The sequence below is a fragment of the Mytilinidion resinicola genome, assembly GCF_010093595.1.
Source record: "Mytilinidion resinicola strain CBS 304.34 unplaced genomic scaffold BDZ99scaffold_21, whole genome shotgun sequence".
Taxonomy (NCBI): domain Eukaryota; kingdom Fungi; phylum Ascomycota; class Dothideomycetes; order Mytilinidiales; family Mytilinidiaceae; genus Mytilinidion; species Mytilinidion resinicola.
In genome coordinates this window covers 358,853-377,301 of record NW_022985457.1, presented here as the reverse complement: position 1 = coordinate 377,301, position 18,449 = coordinate 358,853, and the positions used below count along the sequence as shown (strand labels likewise).

Here is an 18,449-nt window from a genome sequence, read left to right as displayed (position 1 = left end):
TACGACCCGCATCAAGGGATCTCCACATGCAACTAGACTGGCGTCAGCACTTCAAGCGCTAATGGCGTTGCGCTAATACATGTTTTCTCTTTGGCATTCTGTAAGTCTTTTAGCTGATAGACAAGCGACTATGGGTTGCTTGACATGATTAACGATACAGGTGTATGAATATGAGAGTGTTCGGGCACGTGACATTAATTCTATGCTCACGTGATCTGATCACAGATCGATCATCAATCTGCTCAAGTCCAGCCCAATTCGAGAACACTCTTCGTCGGTGTGTTCGGTTATAGCCTACAAGCATACTACAGGTCTCAAAGCTGCTCTTCTAAGCCAGAGCTGAAACGCCCACCCTTCTTGCTCATCGGCCACCCTCATTTTGTCACGCAGGCCCCCTGTCAATTCACCACGTTCTAATTGGCCAGAATCAAAGGGACGACACCTCGGAGGATAACTACCTCCGAAGTCTCAGTGTCAGCGTCTCACAAGGTCGCTGCAGGTAAGCCCAATCGGGTCCAGTTAGTCCATTGGTCAAGAAACTGTTGCGCCGGCGGTCGCTCAGAAGGCCACCCAGGCAGGCAGGAAGCGCGGTCAACAGAAATCAAAACTAGGTAGGGTATCTAAGCTAAGACCTAGGAACTTTTCTGCATAGATCAATTTCTGGTGTATATTCTTTAGAAGCGTCCATCTCCACGGTCAACTCTACCTGCATAGCTGGAAGCAAGTGGAGGATGGAGATTGAAGAGCGCTCAAGCGAGACGGTTACAAAGTACTAGACCGAGAGGCATAAGTCGGACAGTTTGGCTATTCAGACTGAAGAGCTCGGCCTCTGAATACAGTAAAATCTGGCTATAACGTTTGGCAAAATATTCGACGGCCAAACGTTACAGCGATGGGTATCGTTATAACCAAGTGTGTTCGTATGAGAAAAAAGCGGTCGATATTTTAGCGCATAACGGTATAGCGATGGGTATCGTTACATAGAACGAACATTTTAGCCAGATATTACTGTATTCACATATGAAGTGAGAATGATCCGTGCAATAGGCCTCTTCTTAAATTCAGATCTTCGTTGAAGGATGATGAAATGGTGGGCTGCTTTTCTTCGTCTAACAGACACCAAGACCCCTTTAGACAATATCTCGGGCCTGGAAAGGCGTAGAGTTCTCGTAATACTTTGGCTTTGAAGTGCCAAACCGTGGTAAAGAATGTAGCAGACCAAAAGGTAGATCATCGGAGGTCCCATGTCGATTTCCACTAGGAAGACTTGCTGAATATGAAGTCGTCGAATAGGCATGCACCGACGTGCATACGGAGATGAGTCCCCTCCCTTGTACACGCGTAGTTGCTTTTTCTCCCAGCTCCAGAGCGCGTGCCGAGTCATGGGAGGATATAAATTGATGGAAAACACAGACTCTGACTAAATTCGGCCCTTTCGCGTCAGAGTATGGGAAATCGTACTCGGGCCCCGTCGGGTTGTTTCACAATGATCGAAGATCAGCTAGGCCAGACTGACCCGGCGATTCCGAGCAGCGCTTCAGGGTCAGCGGGAAGTTGAGCGTTCATAGACGTCAAATCGACGGATTATGGCACGTCAGGACGGCCCACCGTAGTAGGAGGTAGTACGTAGTCTCAAGTCACGTGGAAGCTGAGGAGGCTGCCTCCGCTCTTCTCAAGTGCACATTGCTTCTCCCTACTGTGCCTAGCCGTTGTGCGCCTATTCTCCCGAAAGTACCACTGCCTAGGAGCTCCAACACGCGACGCATTCACTGCGAAATGACCCATGGAGAGGATGAAGAGACAGTCTGGGTTCCACCCCCGACTCCGCCGGCAGAGAGCGACGATCAACCCTTCATGGGCCCTCGCAATGCCGAGCGAGACTGGACTCTCGACCTTCCAAAGAGCGACCATGTGCAGTTCACATTCAAGACGGCAAACTGGGCGCAATCCCGTTTGGGACCCCTCGAGGGATGGCACCCGACATTGCGGATGGCGTGCCGCATGGTCTTTGCAGACTCCCGCCCCGCTACCCTATATTGGTGTGTTGGTACTGCTTCAATTCCACTGGCTTGGTGCCGCTGAGCTCTCTATTGATAAGTCTAGGGGCCCTCACTATGTCGCCGTCTACAATGAGCACTTTGTGCAGCTCGCTGCGAAAGTCCACCCCCGGCTGATGGGCTCTACCTTTGCAGAGGGCTTCCCGGAGCTCGTACAGGGCATCTTCCCGCTGCTTGAGCGCGCCAAAGAGACTGGAGTTGCTGGGGATGTGATTGAAGCCCCAATGATGGTTCATCGGAACGGGTGGGAGGAAGAGTGAGCTTCCCATTCATCGCAGCATTCACGCAAGAGTCGTGCTAACGAAGGAAGGGCATTTTTCACAGGCAACTTCACCCCAGTCGGATGGGACGCGAACGGCCTGCACGAAGGCTTCTACAATGCCTTGTTCGATGTCACCAACCAAAAGCTCGTCGAGCGTCGGACCAACATGCTCAACCTGATCGCCTCTACTACCGACTTGGCCCCGAACCGCGTATTTCCGCATGTCCTTGCTTCTCTCGAGACCAATGGGAACGACATACCTATGGCTATTCTATACAGAACAGAAGAAGACCCCGATTCGGGAAAGCAGACACTGAGACTGCAGGGCGCGATCGGGGTGCCAGAAGGCCACCAACTTCTAGTGGACAATGAAAGTATAGACAGCGAGAAGGGCTTAATCCCCCAATTCAAGGAAGCTGCATCAAGATCTCTCATAATCAATTGTGAAGAGGATGACGAACGTTTCAAAGGCATCTCCTGGCGTGGATTCGAGAAACCTGCTAAGAACGTAGCAATCTTGCCTATAATCAGCGGGTCACGAAACTTCGGCTTTCTCGTCGTAGGCACCAACCCATGCAGACCATTCGACCATGCCTGCCAGCAGTTTCTCAAAGACCTAGGCGGAATGGTCTCCAGCGTGATTACCGCGGCTGTCAACACGGAAGAGCTACATAAACGACAGGAGCAGCTTGAGAACAACCTTGCATTCAATGATCTGAAGGTCCGCCATCTAGTGGAACATGCTTCCGTCGGCATGGTGCACTGCTCATTGCAGGGTGATATTCTTTGGGCCAATGAGCAATACTACATCCTTGCTGGGCACACTGAAGACACAACTAGAACGAAAGATTCATTTTGGGAAGTTTACATGGTAATGTTAGCTTTGTCGATGTTTCATACCTCTACTAAGCCCTCCTAGGAAGAAGACAAGACGAAAGTCGCGGACACGTGGAAGAATTCTAAGGATGGCCAAGGCTACATCAGTGTGGATGTGCGGCTGAAACGACTCTATAAACCGCCAATTGGCGACCCCGAGCCTGCGCAAATCCGAATTGTTGCCTTTCCTTACAAGGAGAACGGAGAGATCAAGTCAATAATGGCTTGTACGACAGACATTAGTCAGTTGAAATGGGCCGAATCATGGCAAGCCAGGTTAGCAGAAGATGCGAAAGAAGCTAAGCGACGTGAGTTGGACAGCAAGCGCCTACCGTCTGCTTAAAAGCTAATTTTCTCCTTAGAGCAGGAGTCCTTCATCGACGTTGTGTCGCACGAAATGCGGAATCCTCTTTCAGCAATCGTTCATTGTGCTGACAGCATATCAAACTCGCTGGACGAATGCCGAGCGGCTTTAGGAGGCGATAAAATCGCCGAGCCATATTTGAAGCTGCTGACAGAAAACGTGGCAGCGGCCAACATTGTGATGCAATGCGCTAATCATCAAAAGCGTATCATCGACGACGTCTTGACACTGAGCAAACTCGATTCCATGCTATTATCAATCACTCCATCTATCGTCAAACTTCCAAAGCTGGTCACATCTATGGTTTCCATTTTCGAAGCAGAGCTGAAAACTCACGATATACAGACTGCGCTAGTTCCAGAAAACTCTATTGCTGAACTTGGAATCGAGTATCTCAGTTTCGACTCGTCTCGTGTAACTCAGATCTTCATCAATTTGATGACCAACGCTATTAAATTTGTGAAGTCCAAAACCAAGCGGGAGATTGAAATTCGATACGGCGCTACGCTTTCCAATCCGCGCGAGACATTTCAGAAGGGCATACACTGGCCTGAGAAGGGCAAAAACTCGGACGATGTCACTACCAACCTCGAGTGGGGGACTGGAGAATCTGTGTATATTACTTTCCTCATCTCGGACACTGGAATCGGCATGGATCTGAATGAAGTCCACAAAATCTTCGAGCGATTCCGGCAGGCCAATGTGAGAACCAACGTGAAATACGGCGGCTCTGGTCTCGGACTCTTCATTTCGAAAGAACTTACCGAGAAGCAAGGCGGAGAGATCGGTGTATATTCTACTCCGGGAGAGGGGAGCGCGTTTGCCTTTTATATCAAAGCCAAACGAGCACCCTTCCGCACCAAAACTCTGCCTGCCAGCATCAGGACCAAAGGAGCCATCCACAGCGACCATTTGCAGGTTCTCCTAGTCGAGGATAACATCATCAACCAGACCGTCTTGAAGAAGCAGTTAGAGAAAGCAGGCTGCATTGTAGACGTCGCCAACCATGGTCTTGAAGCTCTAGGCTGCTTGACGGACAAGCGATACGACGTTATTCTGATGGACATGCAGATGCCTATCATGGATGGACTTGAATGTACGACTGAAATCCGAAAAAGGCAAGAGAAAGGGCTTGTCCCTTCCCCACTACCAATCATAGCTGTTACGGCGAACGTGCGCCAGGAGCAAATCGATTTTGCTATGACGGCTGGTGCTGTAAGTGTTCTCGTATACTCTAATTCTCCCTGAGACATCAGCTTCGAAACTGACGGACTCCCTTCTAGGACCGCGTCATGCAGAAACCGTTCAAGGCCGCCGACCTTGTACATATGATGAGTGATCTTGTCTCGCCAATGTCTGCTGCACCTTTAGATGGTGATCCTGCCTCTTCAACACCTCCACAAGCTTCAGCGGGTGGTCTCAGCTATCTGCCGTCTCCAGCAAACCCAGCTGGAGATTCCTTCTCAATATTTCCCGCAGCCCCACTCGGAAACCTTGTTTCTTCAATACCTCTTCCAAATCTGGCGAGTGATTTGGTTCCCTCGATATCTGCAGCGACCCCTGCTAGAGACCTCGATTCTGTAACATTGCCGGCAGCTCAGGTCAAGGAGCTCCATTCTCCACAAGCTTATACAGGAGATTCACCGGACCGAAACGCCATGGTATTAGACCCGAGCAGAGCGCATAACGAAGAAGTAGAATAGAAGCAGTGCACCGCGTATGCAATCGCCAACTCAAAAGGCATAGTATAAAGGAGTGGATTGGACTCATCTAAATCATTTCGGTGTTAATTCCTCTCTGGGATAACGATGCGTTTCTTAGCCTACGACTCGCCAAGCGACACAATGCCGCACTGCTCGGCAAATCAACGACAAAAGGATGCTCACAAAACTGCATTGACTTGCATGCATTAGGGCATGTCATGGTAGAGGTTTTTCAGGGACGTTGACGAAGGATAATATTCGAACACCCAAGCTTTCCTCGCACCGTACTTTGATCCAGATGAGCATGCGGCTCCGAGCTTATACTGCTCAAAGGACGTCAAAAGACACCTGATGACAATGTCCTCGACTATCTCGGACTAGTAGTAGGTTCTAAGGACTACTGTCCATATTTCGGAAGAATCTAAATAATATTATCAAAGATTAAAACAATTTAAAGGACATATTACATATACATATTGGGACTCCATCGACAATTTTTGGCTTTCAATCAATTGGATGAGTGAGCCAAACTCACGACACCTACAGTCGATGAATCAAGCCTCTCTGCTAAACAATGCTGTTTATACGACCAGCCCGCGTGGTGGTGGGGGAGGGGTATGGGCGATGATAGCGCGCCAAGGCGGTCTGAATCCCGTTCTCATCCCCAGTTCTCTCATCTCCCTTACCACTGTTTCCGCACCAAAAACCAAGATGAGCATACCTCAGCCTCGAACAACGTTAGTCAGACGTGAGTCCTTGAGCATCAGTCCATTGAGAATCACGTGTCCGCATAGGCAAGCTAATAACGACGCGTAAAGCGCTCTCCGCCGCGTCTGCCGCCTTGCGTTCCGAACCTTGCCCACCATTAGATCCTCATTCCGACCATAGCGTCAAGAATGGCAAAGAAAAGACCCCATGGACCCCTCACGCACGCGTAATTCAGCAGCTCTCCGAGAAGCTCTAGAGTCTACCTGCTGAGGCCCGATTGCGCATTGTTCGATACGCGTTTGACTACAACACCAAAGCTCCTGTGCTATCCGTCCAATTGGCGCTTCTGTCACGACTAAGCGAATAACACCAGAATATGTTCGAACTATCACTACTGTGGGAAGGCACGTCTATGGTTTCCGATGGGTGTCATGGGACCTAAGGACGACGCTGTATGACTGGTGCTATGAGAGATTCGTTGGGCTCAACGTCGCGACAGAGGCATCCGAGGCCTTCTACGCCTCTACATGTTCCATCTCGATCTAGAGGATTTCCCGACTTTCGCATCTTCCACTGGCTATAAGTCTGTACGACGCTTCAAGCCCGGTGATCACGTCCGATACCTCATCGTCGACGTTGGCCAAGTAGCTTGGGACCCGGAGATCGATGGATCTAGATACTCGAATGATGACAAAGATTTCAAGGAGCACCTGTGGGGTGGCAAAACGATCGAGATGGACCCTCAGACTTGGCCGAGACTGAAAATGCTCCTGGACATGCCGAAGTTGCGAGAGATTCACATGTACATCCCTAATACATGGCAGAAGAACGAGATCCTCCATTTAGCTCCCACAATAATTGCCTTAATGAAGCGTGGGGTTCTTGTAAGACTGACGAAGGGGTCTGGCGAGTCACCGGACGAGGGTATGGAGGACGATATGGGGTACTCCGATTTACGGAGATGAAATATTCAACGCCGCGAGAAAGGAAGTCATACGAAAGGCCGAAATAGGCAAAAGGAGAAGAGATCCGAGCGTTTACACGGGGACAACTCATTACGGTGAACCTGAGCGTATTGACAACATATTCAGGAAGCCAGTGGAACCCGATTTTCAACATGCTGCTGCCTGTTACAAAGAGCAGATGATGGTTGCCTCGGTCTATCGTGTGTTGATCTTGGCGCCGGAGAGGTTTGCGGATTTACTTAAGCGTGAAAGAGACGGGAGGGAGTTTGCAGATGATACATCCGATGAAGACGATGATATATTCGAATGAATCAATGATCCCACGTGGGATTCGAATTCGTACCTTCAATCGTTCTTCAATTCCATCAATCACTCGAAAGATTCACGGAGGTCGCTGTTATAAGTGTAACTTCACGATTTGATATTGCAGGACCCTTCGTACCTACGACCTACAGACCTCCCAACACCGCAGCCGGCAAGCTCTCCGGCCCCCTGTGCCCCACATCCGGCCGCTTCAAGATACTCTTCGCACTCTCACCCTTCTTAATCCTACCAATGTGCTCCTCGGGGTCAAAGTCCGCGCCGAATGGGTTCTCCTGGAACGCCTTGCTCATCATAAAATCGGTCGCTTCCTCCGGCGTCTCAAACGCATCTACCTGCGTCTCAAGCATGTTGCCATCTGGGTCGTGATAGTAGATGGACGTGGTCGGCCCGTGGTTGATGCACCAGGAGGGGTCGATGCCGGCGGCTTTGCGTTGGCGGTATGCGAGGAGGAGCTCATTGAGGCTCGAGTGGGCGAAGGCGATATGCTAGGTCACATTAACCCTGTCCCTTCCCAACATCGCTGTCTCTTTAGGCTTGTTAAAGAGTAGGGGCACGCCTTACCTCTAGCCCACACGTCCTCTGATTCTTCGGTCCTGTACCAGGGATCGCGCCGATCGCGAGGCGGTGGTGTTCCTCGTCGTATGTGATGAAGCTCAGGAACTCGTTCTCGTAACTAGCTTCTCCCCCTAGAAAGGTCTTGTAGAAGTCTGTCATGATTTTAAACTTGTCGGGCGTGGTTCGTAGGACCACGTGCGCGAGGCGGATAGGGGAGACCACCTTCGCGGATTTCTGGTCGAAGTCGAAGTCCTTAGCCATGTTAAATGTTTGGCTGCTCTAGTTGACTTTTGATGGGGGAGTTTGATGGATAGATATAGTAGAGTCTGGAAGTCTTTGTCAGTTCTTATACCTCTCACCCCCTCCCAACTTTACTTACATACCTGCCAGTAACGCTTCCCTCACTCTTCGATATTCCGAACCTTATAAATGCAGTCTTATCAATAAGTCGATGCTAGTATTTCCAATCAGTATTACTTCGCCCCTTTCAACTCGTCGCAAAATTCAGACTTCCAGTTGGACACGAAGCGTTAGTAATATATCTACGTGATCCGAAGCTGTGGTCGACCACGCTAAGCTGTGCCCCGCAACATCCGGGGTCTCGTTATATCGGGGTTTCGACCATTCGGGGGCTCGCTCCCTGTCTTCCCGAAGGTCGTGGTTAGATTACCAAGGAGTGACCGCGTTCTAAGCTCCGGGTTCCGGAGGGCACGTGGTGTCAAAGGTTTGAGGAGAGGTGGGTCACGGGTAGTAGGGAACTGAGAAAGAATGAGGAGGGTTGACCATTTGTGTTAGGTTACATGGGCTCCGTGGTTTGCGTATTCCAGGTGGTGAGGGGCTTGGAAAAGGTCACATGAGAGGCATGTGACTATCAAGCGACCTAACGCGCTATACTCCATTCTAGTCAGCGCTTTCCACAAATAGGCTATATCTCTCCATCTTCGAGAGAAGGGATCACGCATTAATAAGCAGAGGCAAGCTGTTCCACCAGAAAGAACGAGCATCCCATAGTCTTACGCTATATGTACTCGGTAGGTTTCGAATCTCTCACTGAAGTGTAAACGTAAGGAGGTACTCTTCCCATCTACCTCAGCGCACGGCTGTGCCCAAACAATTCTAATTCGCCTACCCTACTTCTCAAAAACATACTTATTCTTAATGCTCCCAATCTCACTAATCTTCACCTCTACCACATCCCCATCCTGCACCCACGCCGGCGGCTTCATAAACGCGGCCACCCCGTTCGGTGTGCCCGTCATAATCGCCGTCCCCGGCCGCAACGTCGTGCCCCTGCTCAAATGCCTGATGATCTGCGGAATCGTAAACAGCAAATCGCTCGTTGACGTGCTCTGCCGCTCCTCCCCGTTCACAAAAGACTTGAGAGTGAGCGCGGCCGGGTCGGGTATCAGGCTAGGGGAGACGAGCACGGGGCCGATGGGCCCGAAGCGGTCGAAGGATTTGGCGTAGCCGTGCTGGTTGCCGGATTGCTCGGGCATCTGCCAGTAGCGGCAGGAGACGTCGTTGCCAGTGGTATAGCCGAGGATGTAGTCGAAGGGGTCGTCGGAGTCGGTGAGGTTGAGGGCGACTTTGCCGATTATGACGGTGAGTTCGCCCTAGGAATAGCGTTAGAGTGGGTTTATTTGGGATATAGGGTTGGGTTTGTTTACCTCGTAGTCCATGGTCTTTTGACAGTCTTTGTAGATGATTATGTCGTCGAATGGGCCGGCGAGAGCATCTAGATTTGGAAGCTAGGTTAGCGTTTGCCTTTACTCGAAAGTCTGGAATCTGGAGGTGTTTACCGGCGGGTTTTGTGAAGACTGTAGGGAATCCTGGTGTTGGAAACTGCGTCGCCGCCTCAGGTCTTCAGCATTTCCTCTAGACTTTAGAGTCATCTATACGCACGCCAGCTTCTGCAATATGCTCCTTGTAGTTCAAGCCAATTCCATAAAATATAGGTGCCGCTGGTAGAGGGCTCAGGACCTGCAATCACTCCAATTAGCTAATTAACGAGCCACTGCTTTGAAAGGTCGCAAACCTCCGCAATCCCAGCCTTCTTCCCAGTAGCCTTCAGCTCCCACGGCTGCTCCCCTTCATACACCTCCACCGTCTTCCCAATCAAATCATCTCCAGTCGGGGCCTCTCCATACAGCACCTCCCCTCCCTTGCTCTTGAACCGAACAAGTCTTTCAAAGGCAGTCTTCATGATGGATAATTAGCAGCACCTCTCGTAAGCCTTTTAGAAGAAGGAATGAGGGACTTGCAATGCCATTATAGTGCTTGGAAATCGGTTTCGGAGAGATTACAGTGTCCCTCCGGATGGAGGTCGGGTCTCCGGAACGGTAATTTTGCCCCGCGTTTGGCGGGGTATATGCCTACCCTTGCTGGAAGGGGTGAGGGAGGCGGAGAAGCTGTCTCGGCCGAGAATGGAGAGGTCGTATAAGAGAAAAGAGTGCAGCCATAGTTTGCAAGATAGATCAAGCATTGGACGCGTGAGGAAATGCTGTATAGGAGATTGTAAGCTTCTAGATGTCCGAACCCCAATTTGGGTCGCGAGATAGTTTCAAAATGGCACACCTGCAATCAACTCTGCTCTATAAATCTATAGGGAATATGGAACCAAGACGCGAGCTGTTGAAATTCATAGAATCCGCTACTCTGATACTTTTCACTTTTGTAATGCGATGTATGGTTCTTTTCTATGTGATATGATCGCGGAACAAGTCAAGTTTCCAAAGTCAGCTTCCGTTCTTCTCTTGATGCTTCTGTGTGGATGCGTATTCATCATGTGTACTATCGACAATTTGATCTGCGAAGCTCTCGGCCACAAGTGTAGGGCCGTAGTCTTGCTTGTCTAGCTCAAATTTCGGCTCAAGAATTCATAGCTAGAACTAGATCCACTCCACGCTGCCTCAAGCTAACGACCACAGGAGAAGCCTCGAGATCCTCGTACTGTCCGAGATTAAAATGGAAACAGACACTCTCCACTTTCGGGACGTTCAAGAGCAGACCCAACTGCTCCGATGTGTAGGTCTCTGGCCGACGAAGATGAATGCAGAGTCTCCGGGCATGGTCCACGAGCTTGAAATTTGGTACAGCGAGCGAGCGTTTCATGAAGGCTGGAAGACCCGTCAGGTTCACTACAACCGCGGTCGCCCTCCACAGGAGCTCCGAACCTTCTAATGCAATTTCCGGCCCCACGAGCTTCTCGTTGCACCAATCATATATACTGGCACCCTCGCAAAAACGAGTGTACGCTACATGCTGGAACATGAAGCCTTCAGCGCAAGGGGTTCGGATCATTAGAGTCCACATCGGCTGATGGAATACATATCGGAAAATGTGCAGGCGGAGTTCGGCGGGGAGTTTCTGAAGTTTCCCAGAAGCAGCATGGACTACGCGTACGTGCTCGTCCCATGAAGGGCGACGCCTCAGGTCTGCGGACAGAGGGCCGTCCTTGGAGTCGAGCAAGTAGATTATACCCTAGCAAACTATGCCGTTGGCATATAGCGGCCTGTGACACACGTGGGGATACCCTTCACAAGCCATTAGCCACTGTTATGAAATAACTGTTGTATCGGCTTAGACCGGTTTCGCAACTCACCTTGAGCCTTTCGTTCGACAGTTGTGACCATCGTGAGATGCTCGGGTTTCGTCGAGAGTGTTAGACTGCGGAAGTGGATGTGCGAGGAATTTGAAATGTCTGTGGGGACAGAGTGTCGATGCCAATATTCTAATTTGAAGTGAAGGGTTGACGATGATGACCCGTGGTACTTTTCGCGATCAACCACGCGTACCACCGCATTCAGCCAACACGACGTACTGACTTTCTTTATTTTGTAATTACTTAGAGGTAAGGGCAACATCAATGTCCTTCGCCAGAATCTATTTCCCTCGTTGCTGTAAACTTGAATAGGATGTAATTCCTGAGAGATCTGGAGGGTCTGCGCAGGGTGGCCCCGTGTCGGGCACTCCAATCAAGGCAAAAACAATGCTTGTGAGCGCATATAGAATTCTAGGTGCAGAATATAGGGGATACATAAGCCGGGATGGCAGTATTGGAACTATACGAAATTATGGAAAGGAACGCGGGAAATACGTAGGCGTTTAAAGCGGTCGACTTATTCCTCGACCTCTGGTATCGACCTTTTGTGCGATACTGGCTTTTGTAGATGTTTGTGCAGAAATATGTGGTACTTAGAAACGTTAGGTAGCCTCCAGAATCTCTCAGGATCCTCGTCGTACATTCGCATAGTCTCGTAGTCATCCGTTGTTGGTGTATCGAATATTTTTTCAATGCGCTGGGGAGGTGTCCAGGAGTTCTTTGAGCGCTGATAGTCGAGGAAGCTCTGATCATCATATAACCACTCAGGTTCTTGACGCTCCCAATTAGAGTCGGGTTGATCTTCTATTTGCACCTCGGCTTTGAAGCTAATCTCATTGTTTGTATCAGCGTGAACATGCTCTTGAACTGGGGCTTTATTCAAGGCTTCGTTCATGCCAAGGTCCGACAGTCCATCTTCAGGCATATCATCACCCCCTTGATACTTCCTATTATGCTGCAATTTCAACCATGCTCCAGGGTCGCAAGTTTCACCCTTGACCTTCTGTCTCGAGTGCTGGAACTCGTTTCTCGAATAATCGGCTTCGGACCACATCGATTCATCATCTCCGTCCTGCTCGTACGCATCTGGGTCGTCGTCCCTGGAACAATCAAGTAGTTCGTCCCAACGAGTGACTTTTATATGCACCCCACGCCTTCTCAAGCCAATGATAGTAGGGGCCATCGCAAGAAACTCTTCTCCCGCCCAACGGCAGGGAATGCTTCGGCATCTCTAAAAGCAACTCAAGGCATTTCCAAGCTTGCGGGTGCACATCAACATGCTCGTATGGGGGTGGTCGATATCGAGTATCGAAGTCAGTGTAAAAGTTGGGTTCGCCAATTTCGAAGCTAATGTTTTTGACGTGGTCTCCGGGCTTGAAATATCGTACAGCTATCGATGACTTGATGAAGCAGGGAGTGCTTTCAAACGCAGCCAGCTCGAACCAGACACATCCATATAACGCCTCAGCCGCCTCCAGGGCGATGTTGAGCCCAACCAGTTTTTCGTTGCACCAATTGTATAGTTGGCTCCGTGGGTCATACGACACCCATGAAAGCTCAGTTGTATCCTTCTGGACGGTGACGGGAGCTCTTGCACCGTAATCGAACGCGTATCTGAATACTTCGAGTCGGATCTCGGCAGGAAGGTCCTGAAGCTTGTTGGACACTGCACGATATATCAACTGCTCGCGGAGAGACAGGGTCGTGTTTTAAAGCCGTTCCAAATGATGTCGGATTCCGGTTTGGAGGTAGCATTGTTAAGAGGCGGCTCCATGAACGACGCGTCGTTGAGAGGTGGAGGATGCCCTTTGGTGGCATTAGCAAGCAATATTCGCTGGGCTCCACCAATGTGACGCAGCAGACCCACCATCACTTGCAGACTGTATGCGCTCCGGTGTACTCATGCTGAAGCTTGAATTAATGTACTTATTCAGATCGTGATGAGGTAGATGGAGAAGAGCGAGAACTACGCGACGTGATTGACGAAATCCGCTAGCCGCTTTCATGAACGCGAACTTCTCCCTTCCCACCTCCTTTACCTCTGACTTTTCGATCACATCGCTAAGAAAGGCTCCTCGGTGGTTTGTTAGTCCCAGCTTGTGATTGGTGGTAATATCACTACTCTATAGGAAGGTTTCTGGAAGCAGTGTCGATGGATAAGCGACCCGTGCCTTGCAGCTGTGGGGACTCCACACGATCGGGAAGATCGCTGGATTTGGTCTTTTGGCCGATATGTCATGGGTGTTTCCATTACTTCAATATAAAACATGCCGCGGTAATTGATTTAATATATCTACCCCGCAAACAAGACCAGGGAAGGCGCCTAGGTGGGCGTTGTTCAACCCTCCGGAAGTGCTTAAGCAGCTGACAGACTTCAAGCCTCTCACATCACAGTTGCTTAGCTAGCCCACGATCGAGTCTTACTCCGCCATGTATATTGAGGAGCCACAGCCGGTAGTGAGGAAATGCCGCAGACTAGATCTACCGCCGATGATGTATACACTTTCAACCTTCCCCATAAGGCTTTGCCCCGATTCGGGCCTCCTAGATTTCGTCCCTCACCACTCTGCATTTCACCTTCATCTCACGACACTACTGCGCTGGTAAAAAAATTCACCGGAGCCCAAGCCAGGGAACGAACATTGGGCCGCATGGCGGAGGTTGATTTACGAGACCTCTGAGTTATCAATCTCTATTTAAGAGAGGGGTGTTTTTCCAAATTTTGGGCAGCCAAACCAAGCAGCTTTGCTCCGTTACAGTTTCTCTTCCCACCAACTTTTACGTTTTCTTGAAAGACTCATTCGGTTCTCTTTCTCGATCATGTTTATCAAGAATTTCAGCAGGGTAGCGGTGGTCACTTCCGTGCTTTTTGCCGGGCATGGTATTTCCATCCCGACAAATTCGAGACTCCAGAAGCGTGCGGATGTTGACAGCTTCATTGCGTCCGAGAGCCCAATAGCTCTTGCTGGAGTCCTTGCAAACATCGGGTCGAGTGGATCGAAGGCATCAGGAGCTGCATCCGGAATCGTGGTAGCGAGCCCTTCGAAGTCTGATCCGGATTGTGAGTAAGGATCGCAACCCAATATGATTTAGCTAATTGAAAGGCCAGACTTCTACACATGGACACGAGACTCCGCGCTTGTCTTCAAGGCCTTGATTGATCAGTTCATCGTCACGGGAGACTCAAGTCTGCAAACACAGATTGACAACTACATCTCGGCACAAGCCCAGCTTCAGGGAGTCTCAAACCCTTCTGGGGCACTGTCTAGTGGTGGACTTGCAGAACCTAAGTTCAATGCAGACATGTCAGCTTTCACTGGTGCTTGGGGCCGGCCTCAGCGTGACGGTCCTGCCCTTCGCGCAACTGCTCTCATCGCATACTCTCGCTGGCTCATCAGTAATGGATACACTTCCACTGCCAACAATATTGTCTGGCCGATAATCCAAAACGACCTCTCGTACGTAACACAATACTGGAATCAGACCGGATTTGACCTCTGGGAAGAAGTCAGCGGCTCTTCATTCTTCACCATTGCTGTTCAACACAGGGCTCTTGTCGAAGGCAATATATTGGCGACCTCATTGGGCAAATCTTGCAGCAATTGTGTCTCTCAGGCTCCGCAAACGCTCTGCTTCTTGCAGAACTTCTGGAATGGCAACTACATCGTCTCGAACATTAATGTCGACAACGGAAGGACGGGTAAAGACGCAAACTCCATTCTTGCTTCGATCCATACGTTTGATCCTCTGGCTGGATGCGACGACACTACTTTCCAGCCTTGTTCGTCGAAGATGCTGGCCAACCACAAGGCCGTGACGGACTCGTTCCGCTCTTATTCCATCAACAGCGAGATAGCCCAAGGAGCTGCCGTAGCTGTGGGCCGATACTCCGAGGACAGCTACTACAACGGAAACCCTTGGTATTTGAACACATTAGCAGCCGCCGAGCAGCTCTATGATGCCCTCTATCAATACAACAAACTCGGATCCATCACCATTACGTCTACCTCCCTCGCTTTCTGGACAGACATTTACTCTTCCGCGGCAGCTGGTACATATGCCTCAACATCTTCAGCTTTTACTGCCCTGACCACAGCTCTGAAGACCTACGCCGACGGTTATGTAGCCATCGTCCAGAAATACATCCCCTCGAGTGGCGCCCTAGCCGAGCAATTTTCAAAGTCAGACGGCACTCCCCTCTCAGCCTCCGACCTCACTTGGTCATACGCAGCCTTTCTGACTATGGTTGCGGCTCGTAACAACGTCGTGCCAGCATCGTGGGGCGAGCCAAATGCCAACAGCGTCCCCGCCATCTGCTCCGCAACTTCAGCGACAGGCCCGTACAGCACCGCAACTAACACTGCCTGGCCAACCTTTAGTGGCGGCACCAGTGGCACACCAACCGGTACTAGCACTGTCACAATCAAGCCGACCACTACGGCTACGTCGACCTCTGCTACCGGTTGCGCTGCAGTCACGTCGGTCGCTGTCACTTTCAACGAGCTTACCACCACGACCTTTGGTGAGAATGTCTTCATCGTTGGCTCTGTTTCTGCACTTGGGAGCTGGAAAACGGGGTCAGCTGTCGCCTTGTCAGCCAGCATGTACACTGCCAGTAACCCGCTCTGGTATGTGACAGTCACATTTCCCGCCGGGACGACCTTCGAATATAAGTATTTCAAGAAGGAGAGTGACGAGAGTATCGTTTGGGAGAGCGATCCTAACCGGAGCTATACTGTGCCATCGGGATGCGCTACTGCGGCTACTGAGAGTGATTCATGGCGGTGAGTCTGGGGTATGAGTCCTGGTTGGTGCTACTTGGAGTCAAAGCTTAGTAGCGGAGGCAAGCGTACATACGTCCTAGTTAGCTGGATAGACTGAAGTAGCAGGTTGTGAGGATAACCTTTAACAGACATTCCTAGGTTCATTTAAAATTCATATACTCCTCCTCTAAAGCGTGGTTCATGCCACGACATGTGCTCAACTGTTGAAACGCACTCTCCCGGGCAGGGATGCCTTTCACGTTAAATGACTGTATAAGCAGGCGTATGGATGAGTCGTAGTGCCGAAAAAAGAGGAGAATGAGGGAGCATGGTATACTAGCTGACTGGACTAATGCAGCATGATGTCCAAGGTTCCGAGAGTGCGACATGCGGGCTGACTCTTGAGTTTCAAGTAAGATTTTCTTGACTCCCTCCTCCCCTTGTTTTGACTCCTACGTCAATAACTGCAAATAAATACTTCTTGCTTTCACTTCTAGGAATTGATTTCCCAAATACGCCAGCAACGAAACCTTGAACATACCAAACAAACTACTCGAACCTATATTCAAACTCTGCCTCGATCTTCTCCCAAATATTCCAGCAAGGAACCTCGAACATACCAGACAAGCTACTCGAAGCCTCGTTCAAACTCTACCTCGATCTCTCAAGATGTGCGAAAAAGCCGAGTTTACATACACATGCAAGCACAAGAACGTGGTTACTGATTGGTGTGAGAGGCAACGTAGTCCAGAATCCTTCTGCGACGTAGAAAAAAAGTAAAGGCTGACCAAGACTTCTTCTTCGCAGGCCTTCTCTTCGCACGCGTTCCTCATAACGATCTACCAGTGCCATCATGCCCCGGAAAGCCAGGGGATGAGGACCCCATCACCAAGAAAGAAATCAAGACTTGCGAGTGTGGCCAATGCTTGTATGAGCGATTAAGGAGTAAAAGAGCTGCTTGAGCGAGACGTAAGTTCAGCTACTATGATAGAGTGCCAGCTAATTGGGCTAACACAGGAGCCAGCAGGTCTTGAGGCACCCTGACAGTTGGAGGCGCAGGTCGACCTCCATTATTTAAATCTCAGGTTTTTGCTTTCTGAGTTCTGCATCAACTTTCATATATCAACATCACTTCTCAAAGAACCACTCCCAAGAACCATTTCCGAGAGCCCGGTGTCTAGTTTACTAAACTTCCCACCAAGCCTATCACACTCAAAATGTGCCAACAGATTGAACATACATACAGCTGCGGCCACCGCCAATACACTCTAAAACAGTGTGTGAATCCATGTAGGTGCTCTGAATCTATACCCTAGAAGCTTAGAGCTGACTGTTACTCCGTTTTCCATAGTGAACTTCCACCGCATTGCGCCGCCGTGTCCGGGGCAGCCAGGCCCTACCGCGCCCGGGCCACGGCATCCGTACAAGTGCGAAATCTGTGCCATAAGCCGTATGACGAAGTTCAGGATTTAGGTCTCCTCAAGGTAGGAAGGATGACGTATTGTGGTGGTGTATCTGGGTGTGGGTGTGTGGTATTCGGAACAGACGAAGGGTGTGAAGTGTCTCGAGAGTTGGCGGGAGGCGTGGAAGACTCAGACTACCTACCTATAATATCGATCTTAATATGTCAATACTTATACTACCTCTTTAACTCTTCGAATCGAATTTTCCTTCCAAAACTTGAGAAATTATCAGCGACTGATCGTGAACACATCAAGGAGACTATTGACCATTTCACCTAGCTTATTCACTAATCTCAAGAGATATGCAAAATCACTATCCACATATATGCCTGCGGCCACCATGTCGAAGACCTTGTTCCCGTGTTCAGAATCGATGGTCATAACCGCTGGGGTGGGACCATACGCAAGATAGAATCTCCGAATCTTACAATGGGCCGGCCTATCAAATTCACATAGGGTATCCGTATGAATACTCTAGCTGTCAAGGTGGGCGGTAGAGGCTGAGGTGATGCGGTGGTGTACTGGTTAGCTGGACTGGGGTGGTAGGGAGCGAGATGTTTTAAGATTTAGAGGGATTTAATGTAAACGTTGACTCCGTAAAACACTTTTTTACTATGCAGCGACGGGCTAAACAAGTAATTTATGTGTACTTCATGCAGCTCGAGTAGTGGCCGAGGGTCAAGTGCTTCCGTAGGAGCGTAGCATGTATGATTTGTGACGTGTATTTGAACATCACCATGCCAATATGTAAGGCTAGCGATGGCCAATGGCTGTTGCCGGTAAAAGGTCCGAGTTCAGTAGATGAGTG

At 50.0% G+C, this 18,449-nt stretch overlaps 6 protein-coding genes across 6 annotated transcripts; 3 read left to right on the top strand and 3 right to left on the bottom strand.

The window, feature by feature from the left end:
* The first annotated feature begins 1,843 nt into the window (after nucleotides 1-1,843).
* BDZ99DRAFT_425401 (putative histidine kinase HHK15p) lies at nucleotides 1,844-5,754 on the top strand. The gene is made up of 6 exons (XM_033717088.1): nucleotides 1,844-2,039; nucleotides 2,104-2,313; nucleotides 2,368-3,190; nucleotides 3,239-3,503; nucleotides 3,558-4,774; nucleotides 4,843-5,754. The coding sequence occupies exons 1-6, from the start codon at nucleotides 1,855-1,857 to the stop codon at nucleotides 5,260-5,262; spliced, it is 3,120 nt and encodes a 1,039-aa protein (XP_033571577.1). The 5' UTR covers nucleotides 1,844-1,854; the 3' UTR covers nucleotides 5,263-5,754.
* A 743-nt stretch (nucleotides 5,755-6,497) lies between these two features.
* On the top strand, nucleotides 6,498-7,245 carry BDZ99DRAFT_525443 (uncharacterized protein; the record flags this gene model as incomplete). The annotated part of the gene is made up of 2 exons (XM_033725996.1): nucleotides 6,498-6,913; nucleotides 7,062-7,245. 2 exons carry the CDS (start codon nucleotides 6,498-6,500, stop codon nucleotides 7,243-7,245), a joined length of 600 nt encoding a protein of 199 aa, XP_033571576.1.
* A 102-nt stretch (nucleotides 7,246-7,347) lies between these two features.
* Nucleotides 7,348-8,103, bottom strand: BDZ99DRAFT_467295 (Glyoxalase/Bleomycin resistance protein/Dihydroxybiphenyl dioxygenase). Its single transcript, XM_033720992.1, has 2 exons — nucleotides 7,821-8,103; nucleotides 7,348-7,744 (listed from the first exon to the last, which is right to left on the bottom strand). The coding sequence occupies exons 1-2, from the start codon at nucleotides 8,073-8,075 to the stop codon at nucleotides 7,385-7,387; spliced, it is 615 nt and encodes a 204-aa protein (XP_033571575.1). The 5' UTR covers nucleotides 8,076-8,103; the 3' UTR covers nucleotides 7,348-7,384.
* A 535-nt stretch (nucleotides 8,104-8,638) lies between these two features.
* On the bottom strand, nucleotides 8,639-10,119 carry BDZ99DRAFT_467293 (uncharacterized protein). Its single transcript, XM_033720991.1, has 5 exons — nucleotides 9,850-10,119; nucleotides 9,717-9,794; nucleotides 9,614-9,656; nucleotides 9,482-9,549; nucleotides 8,639-9,427 (listed from the first exon to the last, which is right to left on the bottom strand). Exons 1-5 carry the CDS (start codon nucleotides 10,015-10,017, stop codon nucleotides 8,945-8,947), a joined length of 840 nt encoding a protein of 279 aa, XP_033571574.1. The 5' UTR covers nucleotides 10,018-10,119; the 3' UTR covers nucleotides 8,639-8,944.
* A 1,813-nt stretch (nucleotides 10,120-11,932) lies between these two features.
* Nucleotides 11,933-13,319, bottom strand: BDZ99DRAFT_481079 (uncharacterized protein; the record flags this gene model as incomplete). Its single annotated transcript, XM_033722369.1, has 3 exons — nucleotides 11,933-12,515; nucleotides 12,568-13,081; nucleotides 13,283-13,319. 3 exons carry the CDS (start codon nucleotides 13,317-13,319, stop codon nucleotides 11,933-11,935), a joined length of 1,134 nt encoding a protein of 377 aa, XP_033571573.1.
* Nucleotides 13,320-14,235: 916 nt separating this feature from the next.
* BDZ99DRAFT_451697 (extracellular glucoamylase protein) lies at nucleotides 14,236-16,329 on the top strand (the record flags this gene model as incomplete). The annotated part of the gene is made up of 2 exons (XM_033718230.1): nucleotides 14,236-14,476; nucleotides 14,525-16,329. 2 exons carry the CDS (start codon nucleotides 14,236-14,238, stop codon nucleotides 16,201-16,203), a joined length of 1,920 nt encoding a protein of 639 aa, XP_033571572.1. The 3' UTR covers nucleotides 16,204-16,329.
* Between the last annotated feature and the right edge of the window lie 2,120 nt (nucleotides 16,330-18,449).